General features: G+C 36.5%; 1 protein-coding gene across 26 annotated transcripts in view; it reads left to right on the forward strand.

Annotated features, from left to right (window-relative positions):
• IL1RAPL2 (interleukin 1 receptor accessory protein like 2) overlaps positions 1-18,919 on the forward strand; it is a 1,479,614-nt gene that overhangs the window by 1,426,563 nt on the left and 34,132 nt on the right. For all 26 annotated transcript variants that reach the window (XM_059883637.1, XM_059883641.1, XM_059883624.1 and 23 more), the window contains one exon: positions 1,745-1,874. In XM_059883637.1, coding sequence (XP_059739620.1) covers positions 1,745-1,874 — 130 coding nt within the window. The remainder of the gene's footprint in view (positions 1-1,744; positions 1,875-18,919) is intronic.

Genomic DNA, 18,919 nt, shown 5'->3' on the forward strand with positions numbered 1-18,919 from the left:
ATCAGCAGATGAATGGATAAGAAAGCTGTGGTACATATTTCTCAGCCATTAAAAAGAATACATTTGAATCAGTTCTAATGAGGTGGATGAAACTGGAGCCTATTATACAGAGTGAAGTAAGCCAGAAAGAAAAACACCAATACAGTATACTAATGCATATATATGGAATTTAGAAAGAAGGTAATGATAACCCTGTATGCGAGACAGCAAAAGAGACACAGATGTATTGAACAGTTTTTTGGACTCTGTGGGAGAGGGCGAGGGCAGGATGATATGGGAGAATGGTATGGAAACATGTAAAATATCATATGTGAAATGAAAAAAAAAAAAAAACCATTTTTCCCTATCATTAAAATTTCTTTGAATAAAAGATGGTAACTGACCTATGTGTCATAGCCAAATTTCCCTATTAGAAATATAATGTCATCACATGTAGTCACATACTGCCCTGTGTAATCCTAAATCATTTTTAAAATAAACCTTAAGAATTTGAATTTCTTTAGAATTATTGATAAAAATTTCTTCAATATTCCTAAAAAATAAAATAAAAAGACAAATATTTGGTAACAGTCACTTATTATGTTTAAGCCCAGCCTATCACCCAGCATCCATATATCTATGAGGTTTTCTCAATTTCCTCTTTGTCACAGTGTAGACACTAACTCCAATTAAAACTGTTTCTTGGTGTAAGTGGTCCTCAAAGCAAGCCATCTGCTAGTCATGATTAAATATAAAGGTTTTCAGAAAGTAATGGTTCTTGGAACATGGAAGTTTTGAATCAATTTAAGAATAGAAAGGAGAAATTGTCCATAGCTCAGAGTGATTGTGGGAACAACTTTACCATGTACTTTTTAAGGAAAAATATTCTTGAAATTGCTTCATCTAATGTTCCAACCAGGGCAAAAATTGCATGCTATAGAGAAAGTGATATATCATGATTTATGAGTTGGGGGATTCCTTTGTCAGGAATGTCGAGATTGTGCTCTCTATACCATTCTTCCCTTACTTATCTACTTTGTAAGAAGAAAATAAAATCAATGCCAGCATAAAATAATTGCTTATACAGTTGATGATACATTTATAATTAAAACATTTTTAGCTATAATCAAAGATGCAAAGTAAAAAGCTACAGTATTGCCTAGAATTATTTAAGTACTATCGGTGACACAAAGAGATTGAAGATATGGTTAGACTGAGGTTTTGCTCCATGTACTTTCTATAGATATTTTTGTAATTATAAAATTCTTCTTTGATTTGTAGTATCCAATTTTTCTTAGAATATGCAGTAATCAGAACTAACAAAATTTCCCTATTCAGTCTTAGTAATAGTGGATAGTCTATGTTTCTCAATCAAAAATTAACTTATACTTTGATTAATGTTAACTTCAAAGGCAAGTCCAAGTAAGCAGTTATTAATATTCTCAAACAAGGAAAATAAAAGAGGATTCTATTTGATGTTTTCATGTTAGTTCATAACAGGGAAGCAGTAAAAATCAGCGGTTCTAAAAACTTGGTAACTTTCTTTACTTTCTCATTTTTGATAATATATTGACTTTTAAAATTTCCCAGAAGCCCTTGTAACCATTTAAAAATTTTCTCATTTACAGTGAGTGATAAGGTGATTGGAAGAAGAGTTGAAAATGGGTCACTTCTGAGTTTTCCTTTGGATGTTAAATGGTCCTTTTCTGTCTCCCAGTGATAACCAGAGCCATTTGCTAATGTTTTTTCTCTCTGTCATTCTCAGGTAAGCCTCTGAACATCCCTTGCAAAGCATTCTTTGGATTCAGTGGAGAGTCTGGACCAATGATCTACTGGATGAAAGGGGAGAAGTTTATTGAGGAACTTGCAGGTCACATTAGAGAAGGTGAAATAAGGTATAGAACTTGAATGGCTTACTTTCCCGTGCTGTGTTTTAGTTAAGCAATGGAACATCCTAGAAGAGCTTCTGCCTAGAATTTTAATTGCAACTCCGAATCATTCCATTTTCTAAAAGCTGATCTAAAAGAGAGTGAGGCTGCCTGCCTTAAAAATTGCAAATGTATAAGCTTCCAATATAAGGAAGTTTTCTCAGGTTCTAAGAATATGCCATGAGTTATAATGATTCCCTTAAAGCTGCCTAAGCAAATTCCTTTATGGTTTCAAAGCTTAGGCCACTGTTTCTCCAGTCCCAGCAAAGATCCAAACTTTATAGGTGACTTCAGACCACAGGGAAAATACTCATTTATTCCCTGGAAACAGACAACTTTCATATGTCATAGGTGCAAAGCTGTGGTGGCAGTAATAAGCTAGTACTTGTCAAAAGAACTGTTGACTCTTGTTGAATAGTGTTTACTTTTTCCCAGTACTCACTGCTCATCCTGAAAGTGACTTTCAGGTTAACACATCCCTCAACCTCTTTTCACTCTCCTCTCAGACAGATAACTCCCTAGTGTATAGGCATCTATTCTACGACTATTCTACTGGCTTTCTAATCCTATGTATATGATCACATTTGTACAATTTGTAAGAGGTAATTTTTTCTACCTCACTCAGTCTGTGGTAGTCAATCAAATTATCTCTTTGATTTCAGAGATGGTGACATATAATATACTTTTCTCACTTCGATAGGAATTGGGACTCCACCCCTATTAAGAATCATGAAATGGAAAGTAAATCAGTATTTTAGTGCAGCTAATGTTAAAATGTGTTTTTTTCATTTTGCTTGTTGAATATATAGCAGTGTAAAACAAAAAATATACATTGTATTATTTACTATCATTTATATTATTCAGTTCAGTTCAGTTCAGTTCAGTCACTCAGTCGTGTCCGACTCTTTGCGACCCCATGAATCGCAGCACGCCAGGCCTCTCTGTCCATCACCAACTCCCGGAGTTCACTCAGACTCACGTCCATCAAGTCAGTGATGCCATCCAGCCATCTCATCCTCTGTCGTCCCCTTCTCCTCTTGCCCCCAATCCCTCCCAGCATCAGAGTCTTTTCCAATGAGTCAACTCTTCACATGAGGTGGCCAAAGTTCTGGACTTTCAGCTTTAGCATCATTCCTTCCAAAGAAATCCCAGGGCTGATCTCCTTCAGAATGGACTGGTTGGATCTCCTTGCAGTCCAAGGGACTCTCAAGAGTCTCCTCCAACACCACAGTTCAAAAGCATCAATTCTTCAGCACTCAGCTTTCTTCACAGTCCAACTCTCACATCCATACATGACCACTGGAAAAACCATAGCCTTGACTAGACGGACCTTTGTTGGCAAAGTAATGTCTCTGCTTTTCAATATGCTATCTAGGTTGGTCATAACTTTTCTTCCAAGAAGTAAGCGTCTTTTAATTTCACGGCTGCAATCACCATCTGCAGTGATTTTGGAGCTCAAAAAAATAAAGTCTGCCACTGTTTCCACTGTTTTCCCATCTATTTCCCATGAAGTGATCGGACCAGATGCCATGATCTTAGTTTTCTGAATGTTGAGCTTTAAGCCAACTTTTTCACTCTCCTCTTTCACTTTCATCAAGAGGCTCTTTAGTTCTTCTTCACTTTCTGCCATAAAGGTGGTGTCATCTGCATATCTGAGGTTATTGATATTTCTCCCAGCAATCTTGATTCCAGCTTGTGCTTCCTCCAGCCCAGCTTTTCTCATGATGTACTCTGCATATAAGTTAAATAAGCAGGGTGACAATATACAGCCTTGACGTACTCTTTTTCCTATTTGGAACCAGTCTGTTGTTCCATGTCCAATTCTAACTGTTGCTTCCTGACCTGCATATATTTAATCTTTAAGGTTCCTAATAAGTAACACTTTATTAGACAATTTCAACTTAAGATTTATGAAATTAATGCAAATGAATTTATTTTAAATTATTTGAGAAGATACATGTTTAAAATTATTCTCATATATTTGCTTATAGAAGACTTCAATGGTCACTTTTCATTTTTCAGAGAAAGAAACTGGTCCTCAAAGAGCCAGTAGAAGGTAGAATGGTACAAAGTAGCAAATTTTCCACTACCAAAAAGCAAAGAGCTATGTTTCATGATCAAGGGTAGTAGTTATATGAGCCTAAGATTATTTTTTCCTGTCTCCCATACATGACTAGTTGGACTTTTTAAAAAATAAACAGATTTACTGGCACATAATTGACATACAATAAACACACAGTTTAGAGTATACAATCTGTAAGGGCTGATTGATAAATGTATCTACCTATGAAACCATCACCACGATCAAGATATTGAACATATAAATTACCCACAAGTTTCCTGGTACCCCTTGGTAATGCCCTCTTCTTTCAAAACACTCATCTATCTGTCACTATCAATCAGTTTGCATTTTATAGTCTTATATAAACAGAATCATGTTGTATGTATTCTTTTTTTCCCTTAAAAATGACTATTTTGAGATGTATCTGTCTTGTTACATTTATCAGTAGTTCACTATTGTTATTGCTCAGTAGTATTTTGTTATATGGATGTAAACAGTTTGGTTATCCATTCACTTGTTGATGGACATTTGGGTTGTTTCCAGTTTGAGGTCTATTACAGATAAAGCTGCTCTGGACATACATGTTTGCATCTTTGTTTGCATATATATTTCCTTTATTCTTGGATAAATATCTAGACATATAATTGATGACTTAGATAGTCGGTATACATTTAACTGTATTAATTCTTTGTAAGCTTTTTTTTTGGAAAAACTTCTTTAGAATAATTTTAGATTTACAGAAAAATTATAAAGATAGTGTCCTATTCTGTCTGGGTGCTATAAATTTCACAGATTGAGGGGGTTAAACAACATTTATTTATCACTGTTATAGAGACTGGGAAGTCCAAAATCAAGGCACCAGCACATTCAGTGGCTGATGAGGGCACACTTCTTGGTTGATAGATGGTCCACTGGTCCTCGCGTGGCAAAAGAGGCCAGAGAGCTCTCTGGAGTGTCTTTTATAAGGGCACTAATCTTAATTCATTACAGTCTCTGTTGGCTCAGTGGTAAAGAATCCGCCTGCCAATCTGGAGACACAGGTTCAATTCCTGGGTCAGGAAGATCCCCTAGAGAAGGAAATGACAACCCACTCCAGTATTCTTGCCTGGATAATCCCATGGACAGAGGAGCCAGATGGGCTACAGTCCATGGGGTCACATAAGAGTCAGATACAACACGGCGACTAAATAATAACAACAAATCTCATTCATTAGAGCACCTTTCTCATGAACTAAGCACCTCCCCAGAGCCCCACCTTCTAGTACCATCCCATTAGGGGGTTAGGATTTCAACAAATGAATTGGGGATGGAAGAATAAACATTCAGTTTATAGCACATCATATAGAAAGTTTGTACATACCCCCAATACCCAGCTGTTCTTGTTATTAGCATCTTAAGTTACTATGGTATTTTTGTTAAAATTAAAGAACCAAAATTGATACATTATTATTAACTAAAGTTAATATTTCTTTCAAATGTCCTTATTTTTTTACTTGTGCATGCTCAGTCACTTAGTCATGTCCAACTCTGCATCTCCATGGACTGTAGCCCACCAGGCTCTTCTGTCCATGGGATTTCCCAGGCAAGAATCCTGGAGTGGGTTGCCATTTCCTTCTCCAAGAGATCTTCCTGACCCAGGGATTGAACCCACATCTTCTGCATCTCCTGCATAGGCAGGTGGATTCTTTACCACCAAGCCACCTGGGCAGCCTTCTAACTATCCTTTTTTTCTCCAGGATTATCTAACTTTTTAAGAACCTGCCAAACTACACTCGAATGTGGTTATACCATTTCACAAAAGAAAAGTTAGGCCATGCAGTTGCTCTAGCAGCAAATAACTAGAGTGGTGGGAGACAAAGCACACATATGTAAAACAGTTTAATCCAGTCCTAGACATTATATTAAGTGCAAAATTAATCAACCAGATATTAAGTGCTATAAGGAAGTCAACCTTTCAGGACTTGCAAAACATCATTGTTTATTTCATTCTGTTACATCCTCTTTTCCACCATCTGTAACCCTTCCTGTAACAAATGGTACATACCTGTATTTGCAGGGGAGGAAAGTAACACGGAATTTGTTTTGAAAATTTCACAAAACCTTACTAGCTAACTAGAGAATGCAAACAAAGAGGCAGGGAATCCTGGCCAAGAGAAACACACAGTTGGCCATTTTGTAATATTAATTATGTGATCTATGATCTATTTGGGAGCTTGTATGGGTGTGGGAATTCCTTCAGGCTATGGCCATTTATGCTAACACACAAGTTAATTACTAGATTCTGTCTTCTGGCTTCCAAAACCAATGTCCTTGAAAGAAGATTTTTATACCACATGGTGAATTGGAACAAATCTGGTAGCTTTATCAAACATAGTTGCTAATCATACCATTTAGTTCCACCAAGAAAAGATCTGCATTCTTTCATAGCCCATGTGTATTCTCCAAAGGGAACAGTTCTGACAGCAGAATGCTAAAGGTGTTAAGTAGAAGATTCCCCTCAAAAGAATTTCTGCAAGCAAAATTTCCTTCTGGATGCATGGCTCTCCCTCAGGGTATTGTACTTGCTTCATATTTTAATTGAATCACAGCTCTTGTGTTGTGCACATATGTCAGAAGTGCACTACCCACTAGATCTAAGAAGTGGGAATGTAAATAAGTTGCTTTCAAGCAGTTAACTTATAGAGAAGATGCCACCACAGCAATGGATCTGGCAAGACTAACCACACTGCCTAGGTTCTCCATTGCCTGGGCAACAGCTTGAACTTGAAGCATGTGTTGTACACTTTTTATCTCTTAGTATTGCCTCAGAGGAGTAGAGACTTTGAAGGAAAAAAAATCTACCTAAGGAAAAAGCTTGGATATTTATCAAAGGCTTGATGAAATAATGTTACTCAGATTATAGTCAGTACAGCCTCTTTATTCAGCAGTTCCCTTGTAGTTTGACTAGCATATTTGATCAAATCCTGACCAGGATTTTGGAGTTCTCACTGTTTTCTGGGTTTCTCTAGCCATCATAGTTACTTGTATCTCCTTACTTGCAACCTATTACCAGAGATTCAAACTCCACTCTAGGCATACAGATTCCCTTTTATCTCCTGTTAGGCAGAAATTGGCATAGCCCTAACAAAGTCTGTGATGTTGCTAAGAGATTGAGCCTAAGAAAATCTGAACCTAAATGTAGTATCAAATCACAGCTGCCAGCCTATCAAACCACATTACAGCCTTTCTCCACAGACTCCAAAAGATGTCATCTGTAGGGATGTTAAGGGAATTTTGCATATGCAGTAGCATAAACTGCAACTGTGAAAATTTGGTTATTTTTACCTACCATTTTAAAGTCCTTGCAACAAGCTGCTCTCTACAAGCTCCATGTCTATTTAGACAAATCAAATAATTATTTGGAAGAGAGCAGTAGAAACTATCATTAGGAGAGGACTTCCTAATTTCTATCCCTCTGTTTAAAGTTAATGGGAACAGCTTGTGAAGTAGGATAAGAGAATTCATGAAAAGGAGTAGTCTTTGGGTATGAGCATTCTAGCAAGGCCATCCCAGTTCCACACCTTTACATAATTTCCTTTTGATTAATCTTACCAGAGACTTGAGAATTAAAAAAAAATTGCAGCGAGGTATATATTCCACAGTTCTAGTAAAAAATGCCAGAGAAATTGAACTAATCCTATTAAACAAGAAATAACAGTCTTTAAGCTTCCCTGCAGGGTTGTGAATTGCATCTGATTGCCGATGGAGACTGCGTGAATTTCAGTGCAATTGCTTTGCCCCAATGGAGAGTAATTTTCTATTATAAATTTCACTTTACAAATCTCCCTATCAATAGCTAATGTTTTTCCCCCAGGCAATACCATACAACAAGTTTACCAAATCTTTTATAATTCTTGATCTGAAAAACATATTCAATTTATCTTAAGGCTTTCAGACAAGATTATTAAAATGCAAATAATACAATTTACTTTCAATTCCTAAAAGGCTATAAGTTGAATATGGGCTTTGTTTGTAAGTTCTGTTTTTCTTCACTCATGCTTCTACCACTGTCCAGCCTTCTGTTTCCATCCTTTTTTAACCTTAATGTATACATTTCTTGAGTGAGTCAAATACTCTTTAACAAAGGAGGGAATGTAATAGAGATATGAAAGGATTTTATTCTTAAAATAGGGTGAATCTATGCTAAAGACACAAAATAACCTGTTAACATCTCACCAATTTAAACAAATAATATGGAGCTGTGAATATAATTTTTTGCCACACAGCCCAAGGCAAAAGGAAGGGGTCTGTTTTGACAACTTTCCATCATGCTTTTTCAGTGCCTTGAAACATCCCCACCTGCTCTGGCTGCCTCCACAGTGAACTATAAAAATGTCACAAAACAACCCCCAAACACGCACATCATCTCTTCTTTTCTCCCACTCTCAGTTCATCCCACTGGAAGAAGGAATATTGAGTGATCACTTTGCCTTTGATTTAAATAAGTTTCAAATCTCATCATACCTATATGTAAGTATAGATTTAGTAAATCATAAGGAGCCTTCAGTGGAAAGGTAAACTTCATAAGCAGCATAGTTTTACCCAAAGGCAACCTTAATGTCACTTACATGAAGAATGATTTTTAATTAGCTATTCACAGCTACTATTCACAGCTTCACTTCCACATTGGGTCTTAACCTTGACCTAGGCATAAAATATTTAAAACCTGCCTAAGACATATTTGTTCTCTCTCTTCATTTACTAAACAGATTATAGATGCCTAGTCTCAAATATGGTGTTTTGTGTTATAAGCTGCTCTATACAAGAACCTATAATTAGTAAATAATAATAATAATTCCTCCATGTTTTTATACTACACAGTATATTGCAAAAAATTTTTGACATCCCGAAGTACATTGAATTTTTATAACATTTGAAATAAATCATATAAGTTTATTTTACACATAAAAAATCTGAAGTTTAGAGACTGAGAAAGAGCAGTTCTTGGGCAGTTGATTCACAGTTCCAATGGAGCTAGAATGACTTTATCAGAACACAGCTAGCAAGAATCCTCAATTGCTCAGAATTATCTCTTGTAGTTCACACTTAGGATATAAAGAGCCAAAACCTGCTCGGGACTGAAAGAGTAAAAATTAGTTTGGACTGAGAATAAGCAGTCTAGCTATTAATCAGGCTGGGAGGACAGACAGATAAAGCCAGCTGCAAAGCTAACAGAAAACAGTTTCTCCCAAGGTTGTGAAGCAGTTGTATAAGGCTGTAATGACCCCCACCTCTTTTGAATGACTACTGTTTTTTTCTCAGTGATCCTCAGACCTGCTTTGCTATTGTTATATTCCTTGGAATACCCAATTAGTAGACCACCTTCACCTCATGACAATACGCAGTTCCTACTGAATCCTCCCCCATCCCCACCAACTGCCTCAGAAGCTGCAATTAATTCAGAAATTATCCCTGCTTTTTTAGACCATTTTCAATCTTTTGTGAGAACCTAAACACTACAACAGATGCTTTCTTCTTCCTTCAATCAAGAAACAATCCACAGGTCCTCTGGAGCATTCCTACCATAGTGGATCCAATCAATAAATCTTTTGTTTGTGTCAGCCTATGAATTTGATCTTGGTCTTTGACTAATAAGGCTTTAACAGGATTTTTTTTTTAAAGCAAATGACACTAAAATAAAGATTTTGTTTATTTAAGAGGGTTTAAAAAAAACTATCTCCTATTAATGACATTCTCAATTATTCCTAGATAATTATTACTCATACTCAGAATAAAGACATAGAGACTTGCAACATACCTAGTCATCAAAGGAGGATTCAACTTGGTTTAAGGGACTATTTACAATAAAGAGACACTGGAACAGCACACACAACTCATTATAAAACAAAAACAGTTCAATTAAAAAAATGAGCAGAAAACATGAATAGACATTTTTCAAAAGAGGAAATGCAGAAGGGCAACAGGCACATGAAGAGATGCTAAACAACATTAATCATCAGGGAAATGCAAAAATCACAATGAAAGATCACCTCACACCTGATAGAATGGCTCTCATCAAAAAGAACACAACAAATATTGGTGAGGATGTGAAGGAAAAGGAACCCTAGTACACTATTGGTGGGATTGTAAATTGGTGCAGCCATTGTGGAAAAATATGGAGGTTCCTCAAAAACTAAAACGAGAACTACCCTATGATCCAAGAATTACAAATTTTATTTTATTTTGGAGGATTCAGTTCTCTTTCCTCTATTTCTTGTGTGACCTAAAAAAAATTCCAGTTTTATTGAGGTATGATTGATGGATAAAAGTTGTATATATTTAAGGTATACAATGTAGTGTTTTGGTATATGTATACATTGTGAAATGATTGCCACAATCAACTAATTAACATATCCATCACCACACAGTTATCATGTGTGTGTGTGTGGTAAAAACACTTGAGATTTACTCTCCTCTCAAAATTCAAGGATACAGTACAGTATCATTGAATAGTCACCATGCTATACATTAGGTACTCTGAAATGATTCGTCTTATAATTGAAAGTTTGTACTCTTTGACCAGCATTTCCCCATTTCATCCACTGAGCAGCATCTCCCTATTTCTTCTACCCTCCAGCTCCTGATTCTTTAAATCGCCATTCTGTTACTATTAGTTTTGCTTTTCTAGAGTCCATATATAAGTAATATCATACAATATTTTTCAGTATTTTTCATTCTCTGTCTGATTTATTTCACTTAGCATAATATTCTCCAATTCCCCTGTGTAGTCACAAATTTCAAGATTTTCTCTTTTTTGAGTCTGAATAATATTCCATTGTACATATAAACCATATATTCTTTTTCTGTTCACCTACTGATAAACATTAGTTTCTATATCTTGCCTAATATGAATAATGATGAAATGAACATGAAAAGGCAAATATGTTTTTGAGATCTTTATTTCATTTCCTTTGATATATACCCAAAAGTGAAATTGCTGAATCATATGGTAGTTCTAACTCTAAATTTTTGGAAGAATCTCTGTACTGTTTTCCATTAGTTTACAGGGTTCCCTTTTCTCCACATACTTGCCAGTATTTCTGGTAATAACCATTCTAACAGATTTGAGGTGACTACATTGTAATTTTGATTTGCATTTGCCTCATGATAGTGACTTTGAGCACCTTTTCATATATTTGTTGGATATTTGTATGCCTTCTTTTGAGAAATGTCTGTTCAGGTCCTTAGCTCATTTTTTTCAATCAAGTTGTCTGTCTGTTTGTTTGTTTTTTATATTGAGTTGTAAAAAGGTCTTTATATATTTTGGATATTAGCCCTTTATCAAATATATGGTTTGCAAACATTTTCTTCCATTCTCTAGGTTACATTTTCACTCTCATTTTATAGAGGTATAATTGACATATACCATTTTATTAGTTAAGCTCACATAGTTAACATAATTAACTGTTTTTTAAAAACGTGGTGAGAATGTATAAGATCTAATCTCAGCAACACTATTCAACATAGTTTTGGAAGTTTTAGCCATAGCATTCAGAGGAGAAAAAGAAATAAAGGAATCCAGATTGAAAAAGAAGTAAAATTTTCACTGTTTGCAGATGACATGATCCTCTACATAGAAAACCCTAAAGACTCCACCAGAAAATTACTAGAGCTAATCAATGAGTAGAGTAAAGTTGCAAGATATAAAATTAGTATACAGAAATCCCTTGCATTCCTATACACCAACAATGAGAAAACAGAAAGAGAAATTAAGTAAACAATCCCATTCACCATTGCAATGAAAAGAATAAAATACTTAGAAATATATCTACCTAAAGAAACAAAAGACTTATATAGAGAAAACTATAAAACACTGATGAAAGAAATCAAAGAGGATGCAAATAGATGGAGAAATACACCATGTTCATGGATTGGAAGAATCAATATAGTGAAAATGAGTATACTACCCAAAGTAATCTAAGACTCAATGCAATCCCTATCAAGCTACCAATGATATTTTTCACAGAACTAGAACAAATAATTTCACAATTTTTATGGAAATACAAAAAACCTCAAATAGCCAAAGCAATCTTGAGAAAGAAGAATGGAACTGGAGGAATCAACCTGCCTGACTTCAGGCTATACCACAAAGCTACAGTCATCAAGACAGTATGGTACTGGCACAAAGACAGAAACATAGATCAATGGAACAAAATAGAAAGCCCAGAGATAAATCCATGCACCTACGGACATCTTATCTTTGACAAAGGAGGCAAGAATATACAATGGAGAAAAGACAATCTCTTTAACAAGTGGTGCTGGGAAAACTGGTCAACCACTTGTAAAAGAATGACATTAGAACACTTTCTAACACCATACACAAAAATAAACACAAAATGGATTAAAGATCTAAACGTAAGACCAGAAGCTATTAAACTCCTAGAGGAAAACATAGGCAAAACACTCTGACATACATCACAGCAGGATCCTCTATGACCCACCTCCCAGAATATTGGAAATAAAAGCAAAAATAAACAAATGGGACCTAATTAAACTTAAAAGCTTCTGCACATCAAAGGAAACTATTAGCAAGGTGAAAAGACAGCCTTCAGAATGGGAGAAAATAATAGCAGATGAAGCAACGGACAAAGAATTAATCTCAAAAATATACAAGTAGCTCCTGCAACTCAATTCCAGAAAAATAAAGGACCCCATCAAAAAATGGGCCAAAGAACTAAACAGGCATTTCTTCAAAGAAGACATACAGATGGCTAACAAACACATGAAAAGATGCTCAACATCACTCATTATCAGAGAAATACAAATCAAAACCACAATGAGGTACCATCTCACACCAGTCAGAATGGCTGCTATCCAAAAGTCTACAAACAATAAATGCTGGAGAGGGTGTGGAGAAAAGGGAACCCTCTTACACTGTTGGTGGGAATGCAAACTAGTATAGCCACTATGGAGAACAGTGTGGAGATTCCTTGAAAACTGGAAATAGAATTGCCATACAACCCAGCAATCCCACTGCTGGGCATACACACCAAGGAAACCAGAATTGAAAGAGACACGTGTACCCCAATGTTCATCGCAGCACTGTTTATAATAGCTAGGATATGGAAGCAACCTATATGTCCATCAGCAGATGAATGGATAAGAAAGCTATGGTACATATACACAATGAAATATTACTCAGCCATTAAGAAGAATACATTTGAATCAGTTCTAATGAGATGGATGAAACTTGAGCCTATTATACAGAGTGAAGTAAGTCAGAAAGAAAAACACCAATACAGTATACTAACACATATAGATGGAATTTGGAAAGATGGTAATGATAACCCTATATGCAAGACAGCAAAGGAGACACAGATGTAAAGAACAGTCTTTTGGACTCTGTGAGAGAAGGCGAAGGTGGGATGGATTTGAGAGAATAGCACTGAAACATGTATATTATTATATGTGAAATAGATCACCAGTCCAAGTTCGATGCATGAGACAGGGTGCTCAGGGCTGGTGCACTGGGATGACCCAGAGGGATGGGATGGGGAGGGAGGTGGGACGGGGGTTCAGGATGGGGAACACATGTACACCCATGGCTGATTCATGTGAATGCATGGCAAAAACCACTACAATATTGTAAAGTAATTAGCCTCCAATTAAAATAAATAAATTAAAAATAATCTCAGCAACACTCAAGCATACAATATCATGTTATTGAGTATAGTCACCGTGCTGTATATCAGATCCTCAAAACTTTGTACAACTGTTTTTATTGCTATTATTATTTTAAACAAGCTGTTACCTGTTAGATTAATTATGAATAGGAAATGTAAGACATTTTACCTTTATTCACTCCTATCTCTTCTTTTCATTATGAATATCCAAATTTGACCTGTTTAATTTTCATTTTCTCTTAAGAATTTCTTTTAACATTTTTTACAGTGTAGGTCTACTTGCAACAAATTCCCTCACTTTTTATTTGTCTGAAAAAGTCTTTATTTCTCCTTCACCTTTGAAGGAAAAATGGATACAATATTCTAGGTTGGTTGTAAATTTCTTTGAACACTTTCAATATTCCACTCCACTCTGTTCTTGCTTATATAGTTTCTAAAGATGTGTTTCTTATTTTTATTCCTGTATAGGTAAGTTTTTTTTTTCCCCTCTGAATCCTTTCAAGATTTTTCTCTCATTTTTTCCCACTTTTTACAGTTAGAATATGATCCGTCAAGATGTAGCTTTTAAAACAATCCCACTGCTGGGCATACACACTGAGGAAACCAGAAGGGAAAGAGACACGTGTACCCCAATGTTCATCACAGCACTGTTTATAATAGCCAGGACATGGAAGCAACCTAGATGTCCATCAGCAGATGAATGGATAAGAAAGCTATGGTACATATACACAATGGAGTATTACTCAGCCATTAAAAAGAATTCATTTGAATCAGTTCTAATGAGGTGGATGAAACTGGAGCCTATTATACAGAGTGAAGTAAGCCAGAAGGAAAAACACCAATACAGTATACTAATGCATATATATGGAATTTAGAAAGATGATAACAATAACCCTGTGTACGAGACAGCAAAAGAGACACTGATGTATGGAACAGTCTTATGGACTCTGTGGGAGAGGGAGAGGGTGGGAAGATTTGGGAGAATGGCATTGAAACATGTAAAATATCATGTATGAAACGAGATGCCAGTCCAGGTTCAATGCACGATACTGGATGCTTGGGGCTAGTGCACTGGGACGACCCAGAGGGATGGTATGGGGAGGGAGGAGGGAGGAGGGTTCAGGATGGGGAGCACATGTATACCTGTGATGGATTCATTTTGATATTTGGCAAAACTAATACAATTATGTAAAGTTTAAAAATAAAATAAAATTTAAAAAAAAATTTACTCTGCTTGGTATTCTCTGAACTTCCTGCATCTGTGTTCTGGTATCTTTGGAAAATTCTAAGTTACTATTACTTCATATATTTCTATTGTTCCTTTCTCTTTCGTAGTTTGGTGTTTTGTATTTTGGCAACATGGGGGCAGGAGGAGAAGGGACAACAGAGGATGAGATGGCTGGATGGCATCACTGACTCAATGGACCTAAGTTTGGGTAAACTCCAGGAGTTGGTGATGGACAGGGAGGCCTGGTGTGCTGTGATTCATGGGGTCGCAAAGAGTCAGACACAACTGAGCGACTGAACTGAACTGAACATAGATTATATGTATGTTACTCCTTTTGTAGTTATACCTCTGATGTTCAATATTTTGTTCCTTTTTTGCCATGTTCTCTTTGCATTTCAGTTTAGGAGATTGCATTGACTTTCTTCAAGATCACTTATTCTTTCTTTGGCCACATCCAGTCTATTAATGGCCCATGAAAGGCACTGTTTATTCCTATTACAACGTCTTGTTTTCTAGCATTTCCTTTTGATTCCTTCTTAGAATTTCCATTTTTCATGTTATATTACCAATATATTGTTTATATTGTTAACTTTTTCCATTTGAGACTTTAACTTATTAATCATGGTTATTTTATATCCTCATTCTGATCATTCTCTGCCATATCTGAGTATGGTTCTGATGGTTGTGTTGTCTTTTCAAAACTTTCTCTTTTTAATATGTCTTATTTTTTGTTTGAAAACCAGATGTAATTATCAGATAAAAGGGACTGAAGTAGACATGTCTTTAGAGTAAGATTTTATGTTTATGTGGCTAGGAGTTAAGCTGTGTTTACTGTTTTCTATAGTTGTAGGTGTTCAGTTCAGTCACTCAGTCATACCTGACTCTGCAACCCCATGAATCACAGCACGCCAGGCCTCCCTGTCCATCACCAACTCCCGGAGTTCACCCAGACTCATGTCCATCGAGTCAGTGATGCCATCCAGCCATCTCATCCTCTGTCGTCCCCTTCTCCTCCTGCCCCCAATCCCTCCCAGCATCAAGGTCTTTTCCAATAAGTCAACTCTTCGCATGAAGTGGCCAAAGTATTGGAGTTTCAGCTTCAGCATCAGTCCTTCCAATGAACACCCAGGACTCATCTCCTTTAGGATGGACTGGTTGGATTTCCTTGCAGTCCAAGGGACTCTCAAGAGGCTTCTCCAACACAACAGTTCAAAAGCATCAATTCTTCAGCGCTCAGCTTTCTTCAAAGTCCAACTCTCACATCCATACATGACCACTGGAAAAAACCATAGCCTTGACTAGATGGACCTTTGTTGGCAAAGTAATGTCTCTGCTTTTCAATATGCTATCTAGGTTGGTCATAACTTTACTTCCAAGGAGTAAACGTCTTTTAATTTCATGGCTGCAGTCACCATCTGCAGTGATTTTGGGGCCCCAAAAGATAAAGTCTGACACTGTTTCCCCATCTATTTCCCATGAAGTGATGGGACTGGATGCCATGATCTTCGTTTTCTGAATGTTGAGCTTTAAGCCAACTTTTTCACTCTCCTCTTTCACTTTCATCAAGAGGCTCTTTAGTTCCTCTTCACTTTCTGCCATAAGGGTGGTGTTACATGCATATCTGAGGTTATTGATATTTCTCTTGGCAGTCTTGATTCCAGCTTGTGCTTCTTCCAGCCCAGCATTTCTCATGATGTACTCTGCATAGAAGTTAAATAAGCAGGGTGACAATATACAGCCTTGACGTACTCCTTTTCCTATTTGGAACCAGTCTGTTGTTCCATGTCCAGTTCTAACTGTTGCAGGTGTAAAAGGCTAAAATTTCCTATAATGTACTTGTTTACATCTCCACTGTTTCTTTCAGTTCTCCTAGAGACTGCTTCTGAAACAGGGTCTGAGCCTGGCCATTCTTTCATCTGAAAGCCCTTGACTTACGGTATGGTGGTAAATATTCTATAACACTGTGATAAAGTCTTAGTCTTTTCATCAGCTTGTGCCTTCAGGCTCTGACCTTTACAAATGCTTCTCAGCTTTCCTCCTTTTCTTAGATGAAACAGGAAGGCTTGAGGAGGCTGGAGTTAGATATTTCTCTTTCCTCCAGTTTCGGTAAAACTCAAGTAATTTAGGCTCTGCTAAAGAAGTTTCCCTTGAGGGCATGCCTTTGTTAAGAAGAAAGAGTGCTCTAGGCTCCTTTCAAGATTGTTGCCTTTCCCTCCTCCTTTGCCCAAAGCGTAAAGGAACATGTCTCTGATCTTCACCCTGAAACCTGGACAGGATCTTGGAAGCAAAGCTCATGAAAGTATGAGGCACCCCTAAGATTAGATCTCATGGAGTTTTTTTAACTTTCAAGCTAGTCCATACTAGCCCTACAGTGACTCATCAATTAATTGTTTTTAATTCATATTGGTTCCTGTTCCTGGGTTTCTGCTCCCAGTGCACTGTGATTCTCAGTATTTGCCTCACTATCTCAAATTCGCAGAGCAGGAGTTTGCCCTGTGACCTCAATTCTCTGATGAACCTAAGAAGAGTTGTTGGCTTTCATTTTGTTCACTTTTTTCTTGTTGTAAGGGTGAGAGTGAAAACTTCCAAACTTTTTTAGCATGACTTTTTAAATAATAGGTCTTAACAATAAAACTTTTAAAAGTAGTGATTTCTGTCACCTGAATTTAGTATTTTTTATTTTGTCAGTATTCACTGTTGCCTATAACTTGCCTTCAATATTAATCCTTGGAGTGAGATACTTCTGAAGTTATTTGAAGTATATCCCAAGATCCCCTCATTTGTATCCCCCACCCCAAAACCAGTCCCTTCAGTGTCAAACAGTCTGCAAAAACCTATTTATGTCTTCTCTCCTAGAAAATGCTTCCTTCTTCCTTTTGTTTAGGCAGTCTTCTCAAGCCATCTCCAGCTACTTTAGTAAATAATAGTCTGTTGTTGTGTTTTTGAAATTCCATTGTAAGCATGACTATACCACCCTGTTTTACCTCATTCCTCCTTTAATTTTTTCAGCTATGTAGATTTTCTTCCCTTGTTTAAATGTTAATGCTTACTGGGAGCAGGCACCTGATCTTTTAATGCTTACATTTCTCTAACACCAATATCTGTCTATCCCAGAGCTAGGCACTTAGGGGAATGATAAAGAATCATTGATAGATTGTTATATATCAATATTTGTTAGGAAATTGTGACTGCTCTGCAGAGTAATTTATAGACGTAAACACCAACTTGCTCTTTAATTCCAAAAAAGCAAGTCCCCTCTATATTTTCAAGAGCTGATAATTAAGACACCTCATATATATTAATAGATGGATGAAGGATCATTTTTCAAATCCTCTCTCCAGATTCTTTCTGCAGCCTGTGAAGAGCTGTTTTTGGAAACTGCATTAGAAATGAAGAGGGAAAGGCTTGGTCTGGCGGGACAGGATCAGCTTTCTGCCTCATGCCTGGCAAAGGCTGTGGCTGCCCTACACGTGAAGCTTTAAATCAAATTTAATTTGTGGTGCTTAAGCAGCTTCTGGCATTAAAGGGGGTTATTCCATAGAGGGTCACACAGAACTAAAAAATTGCATATAGTGCTATTTGCACATAGCAGGGATAAAATGGAGTAAAATTCAACATAAACTGTGAAGACAGTAAATTCCCATTTTTCCTTGTTTAGGTTTATGTTGGGATAGGGGAAAGAGAAGAGAACTGCAAGTTTAGCCAAGAAGAAAAATATTAATAGACTACCAGCAAAATACGATTAAGAAAATTCTTATACTAAGGAGATTTATTCAAGTTATAAATGCCAGTATTATAAACTCTCTGATATGTATATTATTGGAAGGTAACAGAAATAGGGTTAATTTTAAAAACGTGTATTGGGGATATAATCTGTGTTTAGGATTTCAGTACGGGGGAGTCTCATATTCCAAGAACTCCCTTCCACCAACCCAACTTTAAGCCTTCCCTTCTCTCAGAGGGGATCCAGAAGAGATTCATCCAAGCCAAATTTAAGTATCAACATGTATAAATACAAATATATTTGGAGGAGCCAAAATGTAAACAGTTTCCCTTTGGA

Source organism: Bos taurus, chromosome X (assembly GCF_002263795.3).
Source record: "Bos taurus isolate L1 Dominette 01449 registration number 42190680 breed Hereford chromosome X, ARS-UCD2.0, whole genome shotgun sequence".
Classification (NCBI taxonomy): Eukaryota; Metazoa; Chordata; class Mammalia; order Artiodactyla; family Bovidae; genus Bos; species Bos taurus.